We start from the raw sequence: 19,588 nt of genomic DNA, 5'->3' as shown, positions 1-19,588 counted from the left end.
CATGCACGCGTAAGACAGCGGTATCAGCAGCAGCTTCGTCATACGTACGGATAGCACCGCATCGGACGTCACGTCTGACAGAGAAACTTGATCGGTAATTTTTTCTCACTTAAAAAGTCTACCTTGCACAACTTCAACCAACGATTATGCATTTCAACGAGCTGTGCATGGTTTAATGATCGATTGATTGATATGTGGGGTTTAACGTCCCAAAACCACCATATGATTATGAGAGACGCCGTAGTGAAGGGCTCCGGAAATTTCGACCACCTGGGGTTCTTTAACGTGCACCCAAATCTGAGCACACGGGCCTACAACATTTCCGCCTCCATCGGAAATGCAGCCGCCGCAGCCGGGATTCGAACCCGCGACCTGCAGGTCAGCAGCCGAGTACCTTAGCCACTAGACCGCCGCGGCGGGGCATGGTTTAATAACAAAAAGATAGTTCTAATATTGTGCCCGGCACATATATTACTCTCTCTCTAACTTGAAAAATTGGCGCGTGAATTGGGGCCAGAACAGCGCCAAAAAGCAGCACACGCAGAAATTGGCTCATATTCTAATATTATGACATCGTGATGTTGACTTTTCAGCTGACGCCGGCAATAACGTTCAAACGGCGGGCCAATAATGCCGGTCTTATTGGATGGCTCCGCCCATATTGGCTGCTACTTGTACAACCTGGCCCGATGTGTCCGTTCTAATAGGCCGGCACAGCCTATATGGGCAGAAAGTTCGGAAAGCTGGCCCAATATAACCAATCTAATAGACTGGCACAGCCATCATTGGCGGATTGTTGTTAACGCTGGTCCGACATAGCCGTTCTATTCGGCTGGCAGAACCAATATTGGGGGTACGTTGTCAACGCTTGTCCAACGTCGCCGTTCTATTTGGCTGGCATAGCCAATCTTGGCGGTACGTTGTGAAAACTGGGCCGTTCATGGGCCAGGCAATGCCGATCTATCCCCAATATTGGGCCAACCTTCTGTGCTGCCTGAGTTGGATTGCATTGGTGCAGGCTATCTGGGTTCTTGAACTCGCAGCCTCTGCAGATGGTTTCAGCTGGGTTCGGACAGACGTCAGACCGATGTCCCAGCTTTCCACAGACGTAACAAATATCGATGTTCTTGCGGTAAAGAGAGCACTGCAAAAGTGAAGGTCCATATCTCACGATTCTGGGCACCTTGTGTCCTTCGAACTCTATGATGATTGTCCCGGTGTCCTTGATTCTCTTGACCTGCAGCGCGAGCGGGTTGTTCACGTTCACAATCTTTCGGGTCAAAATGTCCTCAGTATCGCTTAAGGGGATCCGGCGAATCACTCCTTCACAAGTATCGTGGGGTGCCGTGGCGCACGCGCTAATCTCGAAAACTCTGCCTCCAATGTCAATTTGCCTGACCTTGAGGTATATTGAAGCTGTGTCTTGGTCCGGAGTGCTTGCCACCATAATGTTCTGCTGCAAGTTGGAACTGATGATGTCTTGCATTGCCTCCTCCTCTTTGATGCCGGCCGCCAGTACTATCACGTCTGCCACGGCTCCAGTGCCCATTCTCGAGATATTTAATCCTCCACGTGGTCGTAGCACAATTTTGCTGAAGTCCTTGGGTAGTGGCGGCATGCGTCCAGCTCGCACGATTGTATGCTTGGTATCATACCTACTACGACTGGCTCGAGCGTCTCCCGCAACGCCAGCCTTGGTCGAACCCTGGGCAGCAGGAACGCTAACCGCGGCTTGCTTATTCCTTGAGCGTCTCGTTTCGGCTTCTTTCCAACCCATGTCTTCCGTGCAATCCTCTGGAGAGATGTCCTCTCCATCTATTTGGTATTCTATTCTCAGTTGCAGGCTCTGGAACGCTCAGAGCCTTGAGTCACGTTGGCGCCGGGTCGGCGCATCGGCGACAATCGCCTCCTTGGTTGTTAGGCTTAAATCCCCCGGTGGCGTTGCCGTGTAAAAATGCCCCCAAAACAGTTTAAAAGTCCACTCACCAGCACAAAGGTGGTATCTGCTGATTTCTTGAGAACTTAGGCACACGATGGGACTGAAAACTCGGCGACAAATTCGTGAATACCACAGGAAAGCATTCTTGAAAGCAGGAGCCGATCTTCGCACGTCCGCACTGGTCGGCACCTAGAGCGTCTCTCTTGGAGCTTTGATAAACTCTATCATTAACACCAACTTTCCACTATCTGTGAGTAAGTTTTTTGCACCGACCCGTAACACAAGTTGTGCAGGCAATGGAAACCTCAAAATGTTTATATGTGGAAATGTATTTGCTAATGGTTATTCAAGTTAACTTGTGGTAAAATCTGAAACAAAAAATCACTTGAAGTAAATATTACACGCAAGTCTACTTTTACTTGTAAAAAGCTTTTTGTAAATCCTGCATATTCTCAAATAAAGTTAAGCTTATGTATACGAGTTTGGATGAGTCATCTGACATACACATATTTCTTTTTTCAGTTTTGATGTAAAGTCGACAGCTTTGATTTTTCAGCACACCGTTAAGCACAAATTATGCACAATTCTTTTTGTACGTCTATCTGCTGTACTTTCACGAGGCATACATTTTGTGTTTTTATTGTTTCTCTAAATATAATACTAAAGAAATTTTTGTATTCGTTGCCGTGTATATTTAGTTAGATACAAGAAACCTTTGAAGCTACCCTGTCATTAGGTATGTATAGATTCAGATACATATTGACTGCGCGTCTGATCCTTACGTGTGATAAAGAAAGCCAGCCGCATCTCTCCATGCGAGAACACGAGTATATGTGTCGCAGAGTGGTAGGCGTATCACTTGAATGTCGCTTAATTGGGTGTGGTTCGAATGCTTTAGAGTTATTTCGTCTTTATCATTTTTATTTATTGAATAAAGAGAAGCGTTCCCTTCCAAGAGTGGTGTGACGCTGATGTTGGGTTGTGCCGTACTACCGGTTGAAGGTACTGTTGCTTCCTTTGCACATACTCAAGAGAGAGAGAACACAACTTTATTGTCGTCAGACTTAAGGAGGTAGGTGACCCGCCAGGCTGAACCTGATGGCCACCTCCTCTGCCCTTTGTACGGCCTGGAGCTGAACGGCCAGGCTGGTGGAGGTCAGAACTGCCTCCCACCCCTCTGGCGAGGGAGCGGCTAGGAGATCGAGAGAGGGGGGATCTTCCCTGCAGGCCCAGAGAATGTGATTAAGTGTGGCTATTGAGCCACAATGCGAGCAATGCGGATCAATCGAGTCGGGGTATATACGTGCATAAATGTATGGGCACGGAAATGAATGTGTTTGCAAGCGGCGCCAGATAACCTCCTGGCGCTTAGTTAGCTTATGGTGCGGGGGTGGTTTTGTCTGCCTCGAAAGACGGTAATATTGTGTGATGTCATGGTAGGATGTCAAGGCTTCACCAGGGTTTTCCAAATCAGAGGCGGGTACCACCGCTCGGCTGACGAATCCTCGAGCATATAGGTGGGCCGCCTCGTTCCCTGGGTTCCCCGCGTGAGCCGGCACCCATACCAGCGCAATGGAGGATAGTGCGTCTTCCTCAGCATCTGTAAGGAGACTGGGCAATAGTAAACGCAGAGTTGTGGGGGCCACAATGCCACGTGCGAAGTTGGATATAGCAGCCTTTGAGTCACTGAGTATAGTGGTGAATCCGGATGCTGCTGCTAGCGCTATCGCCGCTTCCTCAGCTTCTGTCGTATTAAGCACACGGACAGAAGCAGCCGCTTTAATTTGAGGTGAATTGGCGTTGTTGCCGGGGAGAGTGATTACGCTTATTGCATATGCTTTAGTAAACTCTCGGTATTGGGCGGCGTCAACGTACGCAACGGTTGGGTTGGACGCGTACGTTTTTTGCAAAAATTTGGCCCTCGCTTTCCTTCTACCGTCGTGATGGCTGGCCAACATGTTCTTTGGCAGTGGTTTTATGAGGAATTTCTTTCTGATGTTGGGGGGGATGACAGCCGGATCGTTACCCGTAGGAGATACCACATGGTCAATGTTAGCAAGGATCCAACGCCCCGTCCTGCTTCCCTGTAATCGGTGAATTTGCGCCGTAAGATGCGCTTCAAGAAGTTCTTCTAAGGTGTTATGCAGCCCAAGACTGAGGAGGTGCTCTGTCGATGTGTTTCGGGGGAGACCCAATGCCACCTTATACGCTTTGCGTAAGAGCCGATTTAGTTGGGCTCGCTCAGATTGAAGGAGGTGCAAATAAGGGAGGGCGTACGTGAAGCGCGACAAAACGAAGGCTTGAATTATCTGTAGCAGTTCTTTCTCCTTCATGCCTCGATTGCGAGCGCTCACTCGAGATATAAGATGGGCCGTCTGGTTCACGGTTACGGTGAGACGGTCTAGCGTAATGTTGTTGTGGTGGTTTGTTTGCACAATGAGTCCGAGTACTCTCATGTGGGCCACCTGCTTAATTGGCGTGTCATTGACATACACGTTAATACTAGGAAGTGGAGTCTTAATTTTGCGGCGATCTGGAGGTCGCAGTAATAGTAGCTCCGATTTGCTCTGGGAACACTCCAAACCCGCTTCTGACACGTGCTGAACGACTACGTCGGTTGCTCTTTGAAGAGTCTCCTCGATTTGACCATCGGATCCCACCGTCGTCCAGAGCGTGATGTCATCTGCGTAGAGGGTGTATCGCAGGCCGGGTATCGTGTCAAGTTTGGGAGGTAGTGACCTCATAGCGAGGTTGAAAAGGAAAGGGGACAAAACAGCTCCCTGCGGGGTGCCGCGATCACCGAGTGTGATGAGCTTAGAACGAAGGTCACCCACTGAGAGTTCAACCGTTCGATTAGATAAGAAAGCACGGACGTAGTTAAATATGCGTTCCCCGGATCGTAGTTCGGACAGACTGCCTAAAATGGCACTATGCTTCACGTTGTCAAATGCTTTGTGAAGGTCCAGACCGAGCAAAGCCTTGGTACTAGTGCCACTCTCAGGTCGTAGGAGATCGTGATGCAACTGGATGAGCGCATCCTGAGTGGATAGATGGGCCCTGAAGCCCAGCATTGTGGGGGGAAGTAGGCGGTGCTCTTCCGCGAAATTTTGCAAGCGACAGAGGACAACATGCTCCATTAGTTTGCCCAGGCAGGAGGTCAACGAGATTGGACGAAGATTCTCCAGGTCGAGTTTCTTGCCCGGTTTCGGTATAAACGCGACCCTTGCGTGTTTCCATTCTGATGGCAAATGGCCGGACCTCCAGCACTCATTCATATATTCAGTAATGGCCCCTACCGACTTTGGATCGAGGTTGCGCAGCGTCTTATTTGTCACCCCGTCAGGACCGGGTGCCGATGTTGTACGCAGTTTATGTAGCGCTATGCAAACCTCACTTTCCGAAATGTCGGCGTCCAACTGTTCGTTGGCTGTTCCAGTGTATTCAGGCAACTGCTCTGTGCTGTTCTGTTTCTGAGATGTGTAGATGTAGCGGGTGATGAGCTCCTCCAGCAGCTCTTCGTTGGTGCCCGGGTATTGATGGACAATTCGCGCGAGCTGTTTGCGTGCGGCCGACTTGGAGCTACCAGGGTCCAGCAGGTGTCGCAGAAGATGCCACGTTTTCTTGCAGCCCATCTGGCCATTGAGGCTGCCGCAAAGTTGGCCCCACTGTTGGCGTGTTAGCACAGCGGTGTGGGCTTCTAATTCACGTTCGAGCCTCGAGATGCGGCGGCGGAGCCTTGTGTTGTGACGTTGGCGCCGCCACCTACGCATGAGGCTTTCATGCGCCTCCCACATATGTAGAAGGCGTGAATCTGTTGATGGCTGTTCCGGAGTTACGTCTGCTTGGTATGTTGTAGCGTCCACATCTCGACTCAAAGAAAGTATCCATTCGTTCAAGTCCAATACCGAATCGGGTGCCGTTTCTTTGCGCAGTTGGCGGAATTTATCCCAGTCTGTAATGCGAGCTGTGGCTCGTTTTTTTACATTGCTTGTGGTTAACTCAATGGTTACCGCTAGAATGAAATGGTCACTTCCTACGGTGTGACCTGTGTTTTGCCAACGGGCACCCTCCGTGTTTTTGCAAAGGGAGAGGTCTGGGGTAGTATCTCGACATACGCTGTTCCCGATTCGCGTCGATTGCTCCGGATCATTGAGGATACTGAAACCTAGGTCGTGTATGATGCTCCATAATCGGCGACCCTTGGGGTTGGATTTCGGGTATCCCCATTCGGGATGTTTTGCGTTAAAATCGCCTAGTACGAGCAGCTTTGCATCCTTCGCCAGATTTGTTGCTTTCCGAAAGATGTAAGGTAGATCCGCAGCTGTATCTCTTGGAGGGCTGTATATATTTAAAATGAAGAGTGGCTTGTCTCCTCGTCTTTTTGGTATAATTTCCACCAGTGTGTGATGAATACTCGTACCCTCAATTTCATGTTGAATGGCTGTGACATTCTTGTGTACTAAGATGGCAGTGTGGCATTGTGCGCTCGCGGATATGTCTATTTTCTGATTATATGATGCGTATCCGGGCAGTTGAGCGGCAGTGTTCGTTTCTTGTAAAACTATGATGTCCGGCGAACATTCCCCATTTGGTGCATGGTTTTGAATATGCTGGATATGTTGCTGCAGATGGCCCTTCTTATTGCGGAAGCTCCTGCAGTTCCACTGCCAGACGGTGAGCGTGTGGAGAGCCGCCATGACTATGTTATTGGCGTAGGGGCCGGTGTTTGCCGGCTATTGGATGGTGTGCGGTGGATGGCCAACTGCACACTGAAGTCGGCCAGTGCAGCTTCGGTCGAGCTCTTTAACACGGCGAATGAGGTGGTTGTTTCCCGGATGGTTTGGTGGATCGCATTAAAGCGCGTTTCTATTTCAGCGTTCAGATCGGATTTCAGCGTTGAGATGGCTGCCGTGACTGCCGTCGTTACTTTTGTAGTGATGTCGGCGTCTGCGTGGAGTGAAGCTGTGGGTGTAGCTGCCTTGCGTTTATTAGCGTTCTGAAGTTGAGGAACTGGCGATAACGCCGGGTTTGGTGCCAGGGGGTTCGGATGTGCGTCTTGTGTTTCGGATGATGTGGGTGTAGTTTGTTTGTCGATACTGAGTGCTCTATCTATTTTGGCTTCTAGAGACTGGATGTAGCTAGTCAATTTAGCTATCTGGGACTGCTGGGCCGAGATTTGAGCCTTAAGGGCAGAATTCTCCTTTGCCAACTCCCTCACCTGTGAATCGGAAAATAGTAGTGATGCCGGGGCGCCCCGCTGCCAGGCCACCGACTTGGACGCTTCTCCGGGACCTCGACTGGATGAACGAGACACCGATGGGCTGCGCCTGGCTGATTTGGACCTTGAGTGAGATGAGGGCCTGCTGTCTCGTCGTTGGGCTGAGCGTGACCTCGGGCGCCTGCTGTGGGATCGACACCTGCTGCCACGTCGTTTAGCTGAACGAGACCCTGAGCGCCGGGTGTGGGATGGGGACCTGCTCTCTCGGCGCTGCTGCTGGTTGCTGCTGTTCCCGAGTGGTGGGAGAGATGCAGAATGGTCTCGAGATGATGGTGAGCGTCTGCTGGAGGAGCCACTGTGAGATGGGTTGCGATGGATGTTCGACGAAGGTTCTTGCGCTTCTTGCTTCGATTGCGGGGTGGGTGGCGCCTTCTTGATAAAGCGATACTTGCAGTTTGAGCTGCCGGTGTTGTGTGCACCATTGCAGACGATGCAGCGTGGCGTGCATGCGGGTGTTTCGCCCTGTCCTGGTGTGGGGTGTTCCTCTCCGCAACGGCGGCACCGCTGCTTACGTGGCATCGGGCAAACATCCGTGCGGTGACCAACCTTGCGGCAGTTAAAACACGATTCCACCCTGTTGTAGAACGGGTACAGCCTGATGTCGGTTCCGTGGTAGAATATCCACTTTGGAAGGTTTGGCGTCATTAGTGCAACCACGACGTGCCTAGTTTGGCCCAAGCGTCTTCCACTCACGATAGGAATGGTGGGGTTGCTGGCTTGTAGGTCTGCCAAAATCTCTTCGTCTGAGAAGTCATCGTATGCATGGAACATGATGCCTCGTATGGCGTCGTCTGGAGGGGGGGCGTAGACATGGAGCTCGATAGTAGCAGCGCCGATGGTAATCGACTTCACTCGAAGGTAGGCTTGGGCGCGTTGCGAGTCGATCACGCTCAAGGTAAAGGTATTATTGGTGGGGTGCGTCCGAAGGCGATCCCGACTTGCTGGTGGCTGATCTGGCAGTGAAGCTGCCTTGAGCAGGGCGTCGTGCAATTGCCACGGCGGCACTTTCGTCAAGTCGATGGGCGTTCTTGGACGTCCTACTATATGAATGGAGTCTTGCGGCAATCGGGGGAGTGGTGCCCGCCGACGTAACCGAGGCGGACGTGACTTGACCTGGGGTTGGCGTTCCGGCACAGCGGCGCGGGCATTCTCCGACGTACACGGTTGAAGAACGGGCTTGCCTTGGTTTTGAAGTTCCCGTCGGCGTCGTTCTTGGGCACGATAGCCGGGCGATTACCAGGAATCGTCGGACCACTCCTCTTCAGAGATGGTATGACCTTCTACGACGCACTCCATTCCGGTGGGCGGCTGGGCACGACGATGTGAGTAGCGTGAGACGCTGCACCAGGCTTAGGCAAGGAGCCGGACGCGCGCTGAGCCAGCTAGGCTCAGGGCGGCGAGCGGCGTTGGTCGGGTCAGCAGATGCTCCTGGGAGAATCTTGATAAATCCAGTGCAGAGAGTGATATCCGCGCGTTCCCAATAACCTCATGCACCCACTCATACATAAATTATTGGTCAGTAAGCACGCGTCGCAGCGAAAATGCCGAAAGGCTCGGGAGACGATGTACAGTGCGTCCTACTGCTCCGAGCGTCCGTTGTTTGATCACATACTCAAGAGAATCAAAGCGTCAAGTCAAGCAAAAGCCAAGTAGAGAAAACCTTGACTGAATTATTCGAGCATGTGGTCTCGTGCCTACATATACGGAATGGCCAGTTAACAGATGTGCAGCGTGAGCTGTCGGTTTTCCCTAGCCGATGCTGCCTGCGTCGGCATTGCGAGGCGAGAGGGGACGGGGAGGTTGACCGTTGGCACGAGACGCAGACGCAAGCATGCGCGTTGGGAGTGTGTACGAAACCGCCGACGCAATATTTGGGATAGGTGTGACTTCGAAGAATCACAGCATGATCGCGGAGTGAATGACGATGAGGGGGTGAAGCTTTCATCAGTCTGTCCGTCCGTGCATCTGTCTGTGCGACAGCCCATGTTGTCTGTCCATGCCTCCATCAGTCCATCCGTCTACCATCCGTTCATGCGTCCGTGTGCGTGTCCGTGGTTCTCTACGTCTGTCCGTGCGTCCATCTGTCCATCCGTCGGTGCTTTCGTCCGTTCGAGCGTCCATGTGTCCATCCATTCCGTCCGTCCGATATTCCGTCCGCTCGTTCGTTCATCTCCGTCAGTCTGTCTGTCCGTGCGTTCATTCATTTGTCTTTCTGCCCTCCGTCGATCTGTCTGTATGTCCATTCGTCCATTTTAGTGTCTGTCTGTCCGTCTAATCATCCGTCCGTTCATCTAGTGAGCATTCCTAGTACAGTCATTTCGCATCTTTTCATCATATAATGATCAAATACAAGTACCGCCATTCAACAGACCTTCCAAGGACTAAACGAGAGGCGACTATGTACTCATTACTACTTAATACATCGGGGACGCACAACCAACGGCTTAAGGAGCTTCACTTCTAAAATGCCCCTCAATTAAAAGCTCATCTAAGAGATCTACCCAATAAATATCTAAAACGGCTTTAGGCTCAATACACTTCTGTAACGACTTTTTGTATCAAATTGATAGAATAAGCACGGAATGACTTAATATAGATTAAAGGGGCAAATAAAACAAGTGATTGAAAGTAACTTCGGTGAGCAAAGCGTTGGCAGAAAAATCCAGAAATATGACAGTGGAAAATTTTAGAGGTTGTTAGCAATGCCACACCTATTAATCGGTCACAGGTTTTAAAATTGACGAAACGACGCTTGTGAGTGCTCGTACTGCGGAACGTTTCTCTGAGCACATTTTTCCGTTGGTAACATGCCTCGGGTAACATGTGTTCCAGAGTGATTTTACGCACACTCAGTTTACAATTGTGTGGAACGTTTGGGGGCAACTAGGTTTTGATTGCATTGCCGGGCTCAGCCGAGCTACGCTATAGCAATATTTTAATTTTAAGGGTACCTTTCCTGAAATGTTTCGGACTTCTCTTGTGGAATACATTTTTTTTTTCAATTTGAACCAACCACGCACTATAAGCACACAGAGCACATATGTGCTAAGTGAATAAAGTCACTTGAAACCGAATTTGGTTGTGAAATCAACAGATTCGTACCCGGACGTACCACTCAACCACCTTTGTCCATCGTGGATAAAGGCGCTCTTGCTTTCCGTCCGCAATATGTGGGCCGACTCGATGACGTGGCGTTACGATGAGGCGCAAGTACATGCATATTACGAAGCTTCGCAAAATGCACTTGTCATACCGACAGCCATTAAATCACGTCTAATATTCTTCAACGAGGGTCCACCGGCTCTAAATTATGGCGTCCTTGGAACGGTGAGTGTTGTCACTTCAATTAAAAGAACAATGTTAGGCTAAACATTCGTAAATGTGGGTATGTGGCAATAAAAGTAGGTAACTAGCTTTTAGGACCTAGGTCTCAAGCTCACCTCATCTAGTACGCCACAATCACCAATTTTAGTCACCTATGAGCCGGCACAGTGGTTAAGCTTGAAATTGAAGCTGGGAGAGGGGGTGCGGGGAAGGGAAGCGACAAAAAAGAAAGCATCAATAGAAAGAAAGCTTTTACATTATGTCATATGAATAATATCTTGGGGGAGATTTGGCCTCGGCGTTTCAGACGCATATCTATAGCTCTCTGGATAATTATTCAATTGTGGAGGCCGGTCCTGAAATATAGATTTTCTTCCATGGCTGTGTTTCAACCCATACTGTTCCCATTCTCGTCTCACTGACTATGCGCTCTCGCAGTCCCGTCTGACCAATTACCAATGCGTTAATAACCGCTATATGTGAGTAAATAATGTAAGATGCGTTTCGCAAGGTCAAAAATACATTTTTGCCAAGCCGCCACCCACATGCGGATCGTGGGCCGCGTCTTTTACACCAACTTTTTTAATATGAATAAACACACAAATGAAAATTGTTAGGCCAATAGTTATTTATTAGAGACTGTATACTTGCCGGGGGCCAGCTGTCTTTGTGTTCATTTTTCTTTCTACACTCAGAATTACAACCACTGCTAATACCATCCCCTAGCTTTCTTTGGAAATATTGTTTGAAAGTTTTCTTTGAAAAGGTGCTTATTCGGAAAGACGCGCTGGTCAACTTTCGAACTTCATATGTGTTTTGTTGTTACATCATTTTTTTAACCTAGGGGTGGCGTTTAGGCACGATTCCTCATTCGTGAGAGACTTAATTATAAGGATTCTGAAAGTTCTTTTCCATCGCACAGTTTTAAAAACAACGAACGATTCACCAACCAGCAGATAGTCAGCAACAAGATGATGCATGCCTATGATGTCACGAGAATTGCACAAGACGAAGTGGCCGAAACACGTCCTTGGGCCTCAGGTTTGTTCACAAGAGAATACTATCAAAGAGCGCTCTGTTTACGACCGTCCCACGGAGCCGCTGTGAGTACGTGAACCCGGACAGCTTGGGTGTGAAGATAAAGCCGAACTTCGATTTTTTTAACACAAGACGCACACAACATGGAGGGTCTCAGAAAAATAAAAGCTCCTAAACAGCCAAGAGAATTACGGCATTAGTGCCACATCGCAACTACAGATGTTCAGCAAAGCAAAAAGAGTTTACGCCTTCATCTCGAACGCTGATTTTTCTGAGACATTCAATAAGACAATAATAAAACTTGGTTGATAACAGTGCCATCAATAGTTCCAGTTAGGTACTAAACAACAAAATACTGATGGTTTATAAAAACGAAGCACTGGTAATGCTTAAAAGTGGTCACTGACATTTTCCGAACATAAAATACGCAGTTGTGTACAAGTACAGGTAATGAAGTGATAGTTGTGATGTTCACAATTCACTGAAATTGAGGGCTATGGTGTAAAGAAACATTATTCCGTGTTTATCTTGTCACAGGACACAATAGAAAACAGAATTTTTTTGTGTTTTAAAGCAGCCTGACAACCTGAATCGTAAACGGGCTTTCATGCGTACTGATTCACTCTATATTTAGTCTAACTTTAATGTAGTTGCCCAAAGTGCAGTTGTGCAGCTTACATACGGCGACCATTTTTCGACTCGAGTGGTCATTGCAGACGATCATTGATATGAAGAAACTGTGACGTATAGCAATAAATTTTCATTGTTTCAAGCGTACATGAAGTTTGTTCGCGCTGCCAAGCTTTTTTGTTGGTAATGTTTTCGCAATCAATCTATACCACTAAGCCCCTTTCTTTCACCTTCCAATAAAAACTCCTTGATAAAGCGTTGAAACTATGAGCAATTGCTAATTAATTCAAAATGCGATTTTTCTACAAATCTACATCAAACGCCCATCATGTTCGTATTTGTAGCCATTAGTAACAACTTCCGAGCTCACTCTGTGACGTCTTCTGTGCGACGTACTTCCTGTGCTCGAAGCTCTTCGAATGACTGCATATATTGAGGCCCAGATGCTCTTTGTGTTAACGATTTTCAAACATAAGATGCTCAGCTGGGGTGAGACAGACATCTCAATGCCACGGCGCCACTTTTCCGCACTCCAAACTCTATGTGGAGTGCGGGAGTACATAAACGGAGTGTATTGTAAGAGATATATGTTGTGCTATGTCGTTCCGCATAACTGAAAAAATGCTGAAAAGTGGCAAACTGAGGAGGTCTTGTTAACCTGCATAGCTTTTGTCTGACAGTAAAGCACTAAGCAGAACCAAGTCATTCGCACAAAAGGCACTACACGATACGCTAATTTGGTGTTTGTCGGCCTGTTTTATGCCTCAATGTAATGTACATTATAATACTTATTTATTATAACTCAACACATTGTCACAGTTGCTGAACTGTCATGCCCTTCTATCATTAGATTTCATGAAAAATCAAGTTTGAAAAGGTGACAGGGACTGTCAGTTGCCGAATCTGTTCACAAAAAAAAAACTTTGCGCAATCAGTTCCTTACGACTAACGTAAAATATGCACTAAATATTGCAGACGTAACTTTCGTTTCTCTGAATAGTAGCAATAGTCAGCGATATTCGTTGATAATAAAATCGCTATAGAACCTTCATTCTTGTTATTTTCAGTGCGACATGTTTTGCGTGGCAGCTTTGATTAAAATGAAGCTGCAGGCGGTACCTTCTGCAATTATCATTTGTGCAGTGTTGGTATGAGACTTGTAGCTTTTGCGATTTTAAAATTTGCAGATACCGCACAAGGCTCGCCAGAAATTGGATAACTTGATCGACTCTGAGAACAGAGACGACCTTGTGGACGTGAAAATTGCTTACAGGGTCTTCTATTCACTGCCCTACCACGACCGGAGGCTCAAAATGGGTGGCCTCAACATCTCCACAGAACGCCTGTTCTTTATCGGCCACTGCTTGAAATGGTGCTCAAAAGAGAGCGACGTAGTACACCAGCAAGCGCCGTTCCACTTCCGCTGTGTCGTGCCGTTGATGAACATGCCGGAGTTCTCGAATGCGTCCGACTGTGCTGTAGGACAGCCAATGAGCCCGCAAGAAAAGTGCAATATCTGGTCGTAAAGTGATGCATATCTGCACACACTATAATTCTACACATAATAATTTGTCCACCATTGATTGCTCAATGAAGCAAACAAGCTGAAGAATGAGTACTGACGATGCGGTCACGACGTAAAAGAATTTTGTATATTTTGTCTAGTATTGAGCAAGCAACTCCGGGACATTTTTATTTGTATCTTCTGGCTACCTACGATATCTCCCGTATCTCGGATCAATAAGAGTAGTCAAGACTTTTGAAAAGCATACTATGTAAAAGAGCTCCAGTTTTTAGGGTTAAGTATTTCAATATGATCTATGATTTTTATAGGTACTTCAAAAAAATCACATAATGTACTTGATCGTTTTTCAGTTCAAAATATTAGCATAAAATATTCAATTAGAGAGAGATGTCTATGTGAACATTTAAACTCATTTGTTAAGACATGAACCGGGTTCTAAAGCCGTAAATATTGGAAAGGTTGAATATGATAAAGAAGTGCGGTGTTTTTGCCTCAAAACGATTACAGCATTTCGTCGCGTTGCTGCTTGCGAACGTACTATTAATATCTTATTAGTTCATACTCTCATTTATTAGGCTCTAATTATGATGCATTTAGTGGTCAGTCAACATGGACAAACAGAAGCCCCGACAAAATGTTAACCGAAACTTTACAACAAAAACATCAGTTGGTACAGGGGCGACAATATCAAGTGATTTACCTTGCATGCATGTGCCAAGCAGTTAAGGGTAAGCACAGTGCTGGTTATAAAATATTATTAATTTCCTGTTTTTTACTTGTGCACCGCGCCACTTTGTCGTTCACCACAGTGCTATGCACAGTACTCTAGCTTGCAGCAAGTGCACGTTTCAACAAGACGTTTTCTTGTTTTTGAGCATGTCATTGTCCTCTTCGTAACCACAATAACAAGTGCACAATGTTTTATTACTGTTTATTTACGCGGTACAATAGTGAACCTTCTGGATTCAATAAAAAACTGGCGGATCCGACGTGCAGTGGCATCGATGATATGCGAAGCAAAATGAGGAATGTTGATATGTCAGTTTAAAACAGCACAACGTTAGGAGGAGAGTTAATTATGTCGTACATGACTTACGATTAATCGTTATCATGTTTGGGCGTCTCATTTACCTTCGTCATCTATTCACGCCATCTGATACCAAATTTGGTATTTGTGGAGCTAGCCAAACGGCCGCGAGCGTGCTATGAGTGTACCTTGTAGTCAAGTTTTACACGACATGCACGCCATGATTATCATGTTTGGACATGTCGTTTACCTTCGTCGTCTATTCACGTCACGTCATACCACGTTTGGTATATGTGAAAATCGCGCAATGGCCGCGAGCGCATCATGAGTATGGCGTGTAGTCTTGTTGGTACATGACACGCCTATCTTGATTATCATATTAGCATTAGTAAATACCTTTGTCATCCATTAACATCACGTAACACCAAGCTTAGTATACGTGCAGCTAGCGAAACTGCCACGAACGCATCAGAAGGGCCCAATATACTCCGACGTAACTTTGACACGCGCGCACGCTGGGTGCAACGACGCTACGCTAGCTAAACGCGAGCATTGTCTGACGCCAAGCGCGACCTACGCGACCAGCGTTTTTCAGCGTGGCGCGGTGGTAACCAGCACAAAATGCGGCATGCTGCATTTCGCGCTGATGAAGTTACTCAGACAGCACTGCGTTTGCATCTCTTCGTAATGGAGGGACGCCGGGCGCGCTCAAACGCGCATGCGTCCAAGGAACGCAGCGCGGCGCGCGCCTTCGAGTATATTGTCACAAAGGCACAGGAACGCAGGCACAAAAGCAGGGCGTTTACTTTCGTGACCAAACACCAAAAGCACAAACACCAGAGCACGCGCTCACAAAGCACTTCGTTATCCTCCTCAAAGGCTGGCCTGTATAGTTGCCAGCATACCTTGCGTCAATTCCCCCTTTTCAAGAGTGACCGTCCCGGTCGATTGACTAAAATGTTAGAGATAGCCATAAAAAAAGGTCACGTCAACGAAAACACAAACAAACATAATCTCGCACTGTTGTGAATAATAAAAAAAGTTCGAAGTGTTCATAACTCGCGGGCGTAGTACGGTTTCATCCGTGCTACATGGACTACCTTCTGGACGTGGACGTCTTCGGTTTAAACTGTGATTGGAGCTTTGAGGAACTACCTCGTAATTCACGTCACTGAGGCAACGCACAACTTCGTAAGGCCCAAAGTAGTGTCGCAATGGCTTTTCCGAAAGCCCACAATGTTGAACTGGTGTCCACACCCATACATAGTCACCTGGTTGATAGTGGACGTTCCTTCGACCTTGGTTTTTTACGGCAAGCGTCGATATCTTGCTGCGCGCGAATGCGGTTCCGTGCAAGCTGGCGGGCTTCCTCGGCTTTCTCAACGAAGTCGTCAACGCTGTCATTTCCGCTGGTGTCCTGGTCTACGGGGAGCATAGCGTTTTACCCTCCTCTCGTTGATGGAATGATGAGTGTACGCGTGATTATAGAAGGCGAAAAGCCACTTGGAAAAAAATTCTTCTTAATCAGAGCCCAACAAACTGGAAGGATTATCAATTCCTTGCTGGCGTATTTAAGCGTACAGTGAACCGCGCAAAAGAAGCATACGACACTAGACATTTTCATTATCTTTATAAATATAACAATAAGCGTGCTTTGTTCGCTTATCTTCGGACAAGAAAAGTACTGCCAGCGCTTTTAACGTTGCAGTCATGCGTCTTGACGCCGGTAGAAATCAACACCTCTCTGGAAGACATAGCGCAAGGTTTAGAAGGCCGCTTCACTGCTAATTTATTGGCTATTCAGTTCGTTCTGGTAAACTTGCATGAATTTCCAGAAGTTTCTTTAGCTGAATTGAGTCAGACAGTATTAAGCTTACCGAGGACGGCTCCCGGACAAGATGGGATTACGAACTCTATGTTGAAATGTTTACTCCAGGAATCGCCTAATATTTTGCTAGAACTAGTGAATTAACCGCTAGGGAACCCATGAATACCTCCAGAATAGAAACGTGCCAAAATTTTATTGTTGATACAAAATGAAAATGATGCATACACGTTGGATAACATAAGGTCGATCGCACTGACATTAAACTCAGTGAAATTGGTTGCGAGAATCATCAATATACGAAATAATGAACTTATTACCATGAGGTCAATTCTAAGTCCTTGTCAAATTGGGTTCAGGGCTGGTTGTTCAATTTGGGATGCCCACGTTGATCTAGAAAGTCGGCTTCAATTAGCTCGGCTACATAAAAAATATGCAGCTTTAGTTACCTTAGACATCGCTAAAACATATGATACCGTGGAGCACTGTATTTTGATAGATCAATTAGAATACCTTGATTTTCCATCATACATAGTAGCGTGGGTTCACAATTTTCTTGCAGACAGGAAATTTTATTGTTTTAAAGATGGGTTTTCATCATCTACTCATACGCAATTGAGGGGAGTACCGCAAGGCTCGGTGCTTTCCCCGGTGCTTTTTAATTTACTAATGAGCACCATTCCACGTAAACAGGACATAACAAGTTATGTTTATGCAGACAATATCGCATTTTTTGCAATGGCAGATAACAGTCAGACGTTCTATGAACGGCTGCAGACTTACCTTAATATATTGGAGAGCTGGCTCGATGGCAACAGCTTTTTACTTAATCCAAGTAAATGTGCCCTCCTTATTTTCCCGCTGCAATACCCTGTGAATATCTCTCTGTCTTACCATCATGAGGATATACCACAGGTGGAATCTGTTAAATACCTTGGAATAATTCATCACACCTCGCCGAACTGGCGACGTCATATCGAATATATCGCCGGAAAAGGTGTGCGCGCCATTGGCATATTACGTAGGTTAAGCAACTACCGCATAGGTATGAGAAGAGACACATTGGTAATGATATATCGCATGTACGTTCGTCCCATTTCGGAATTTGGTTGTGTACTTTTCTCTGGAGTTCCAGCTTACAAGTTGCGGCCTCTAATTTTTCTGTAAAGAGAAACTTTGCGCTTATGCCTTGGCCTTCCCAAAACAGTTGCCAACAATGTGTTGTATCTCGAATCGAGGGTCCCACGGCTTTCTTGTAGAATTCGCCTTCTGACTGTTCAGACATTCTTAAGAATTTATGAATCACCAATACGACATTCAGAAACAGCCTTTATTTCTACCCTGGAATCATTTTTTTTTTGCTGCTAGATGGACGCGATTTCACACGCCACAAATTATATTTGTGCAAAATTTACTGGAGCCTCTAAACGTACGTATATGCGACATCATGCCGAGTCGTGATAACTCAGCCCAGGTGGAAATTCAGTTCGACGACATTTTTCCTAATAATGCAAAATTACTTCCCCGTAATATTTTGGATGGTTTACTACAAGTTCACCTGTGTAGTATTACAACGAACGTTATTATTGCTATAGACGCTCTCAGGCGTGCGCCACGCTGCGTTGCTTTGAAGCATGCGTGTTTCAGCGCGTCTGGCGTCCTTCCGTCACGAAAAGAGGGAGACGCAGTGTTGTCTGGGTAACGCATCGGCGCGAAATGCGGCATATTGCGTTTCGCGCTGTTTGCCGTGGGGGCCTTAGAGTAACAAGGTAAACGTATTACGTTACTCTACGGCCTGGCCACGCTGACAGACGCTGGTCGCGCCTGGCGTCAGAATATAGAGTGCTAGTGTTTTGCTAACGTAGCGTCGCTGTGCCCAGGGTGGGCACGCGTCAACGCTACATCGGAGTATATCAGGCCCTTCATGATGCGCTCGCGGCCGTTTTCCTAGCTCGACATATACCAAATTCGGTGTGACGTGACGTCAATGGACGACAAAATATATGACTGGCGCAAACATGATAATCCCGACACGCAGGTCATGTAAGAACATGAAAACATACCATGCTCATAGCGTGCTTGCGGCCGCTTTCCTAACTCCACATATACTAAATTTGGTATCACGTGACGTGAATAGATGATGAAGGTAAACAACATATTCAAACATGATAATCTTGACACGGAAGTCATGTACGGCATCACTTAACTCCACCTCGTAACATTGTTCTCATTTTAAAGTGACATATCAACATTTCTCATTCGTTCTTCGCATATCATCGATTCACACTGTACGTGCGATCTGCCAATTTTTTTTATTATTACAAATATTGCTTTCACGATTATTATTATTAGGTATTACTAAAATGAACAAAAAACTTGGAGGACCCATAAGCTTTGCCCTTAAAAGTTGGCGCGATGGTGACATTCTGTTTCTAGTGCGTACTTCGAACTCTTAGTGCATAAAATCTTTTCAAACTTGCTATGCACCCGTCTCCTACATGGCCTATAGGGTGCCGTAACGTGTGCGCCTTTAGTAGTGGGTTATTGGCTTTAAACTATGGAGCCGTTAAAATAATTCTATGTTGTGACGACCGATGACAATGTACGCTTGTACTGCGCATTATTAGCATATATCTCATGTTGTGTTGTGAAACATGTATGCAGGACGCGTGCTTGTATAGCGTGAAAGTTGATTTCACTGCATTTTCAAGCAAATAAGTTATTTTCTCAGTATTCACAAGCAGAGGTGTAGCTGTGGACGTCGTCTTCTTTTTCTTTGATGTCAGGGTCTCTGCTGCAGATGCTATAATAAATGAAGCGCTGTAGATTCCGGTACACAACGGCAGTGATTCACACTGGCACCAGCCCATACAGTGATCTGGACTGCTTCCTATTCAAATGAGATCAAAGCTGGTTTTTATTTTCCCGTGAGGAGAGGTCATTCGTATTGCTCCTTGCTGCACAATGGAAAGTCTCAGCACGATTGTGTCCATGGTTTTATT

The 19,588-nt window shown here is 46.8% G+C and overlaps 1 protein-coding gene across 1 annotated transcript in view; it reads right to left on the bottom strand.

Moving 5' to 3' along the window:
• LOC142802905 (uncharacterized) overlaps positions 1-7,988 on the bottom strand; it is a 28,749-nt gene extending 20,761 nt beyond the window's left edge. The window contains exons 1-2 of the mRNA XM_075887989.1: positions 7,764-7,988; positions 7,158-7,356 (exon numbers count right to left, since the gene is read on the bottom strand). Of these exons, the coding sequence (XP_075744104.1) occupies positions 7,158-7,356; positions 7,764-7,988 (424 nt within the window). The remainder of the gene's footprint in view (positions 1-7,157; positions 7,357-7,763) is intronic.
• Positions 7,989-19,588: the final 11,600 nt, after the last annotated feature.

This window comes from Rhipicephalus microplus, chromosome 3 (assembly GCF_043290135.1).
Source record: "Rhipicephalus microplus isolate Deutch F79 chromosome 3, USDA_Rmic, whole genome shotgun sequence".
NCBI lineage: Eukaryota > Metazoa > Arthropoda > Arachnida > Ixodida > Ixodidae > Rhipicephalus > Rhipicephalus microplus.
This window is presented reverse-complemented; position numbering and strand designations above follow the sequence as displayed.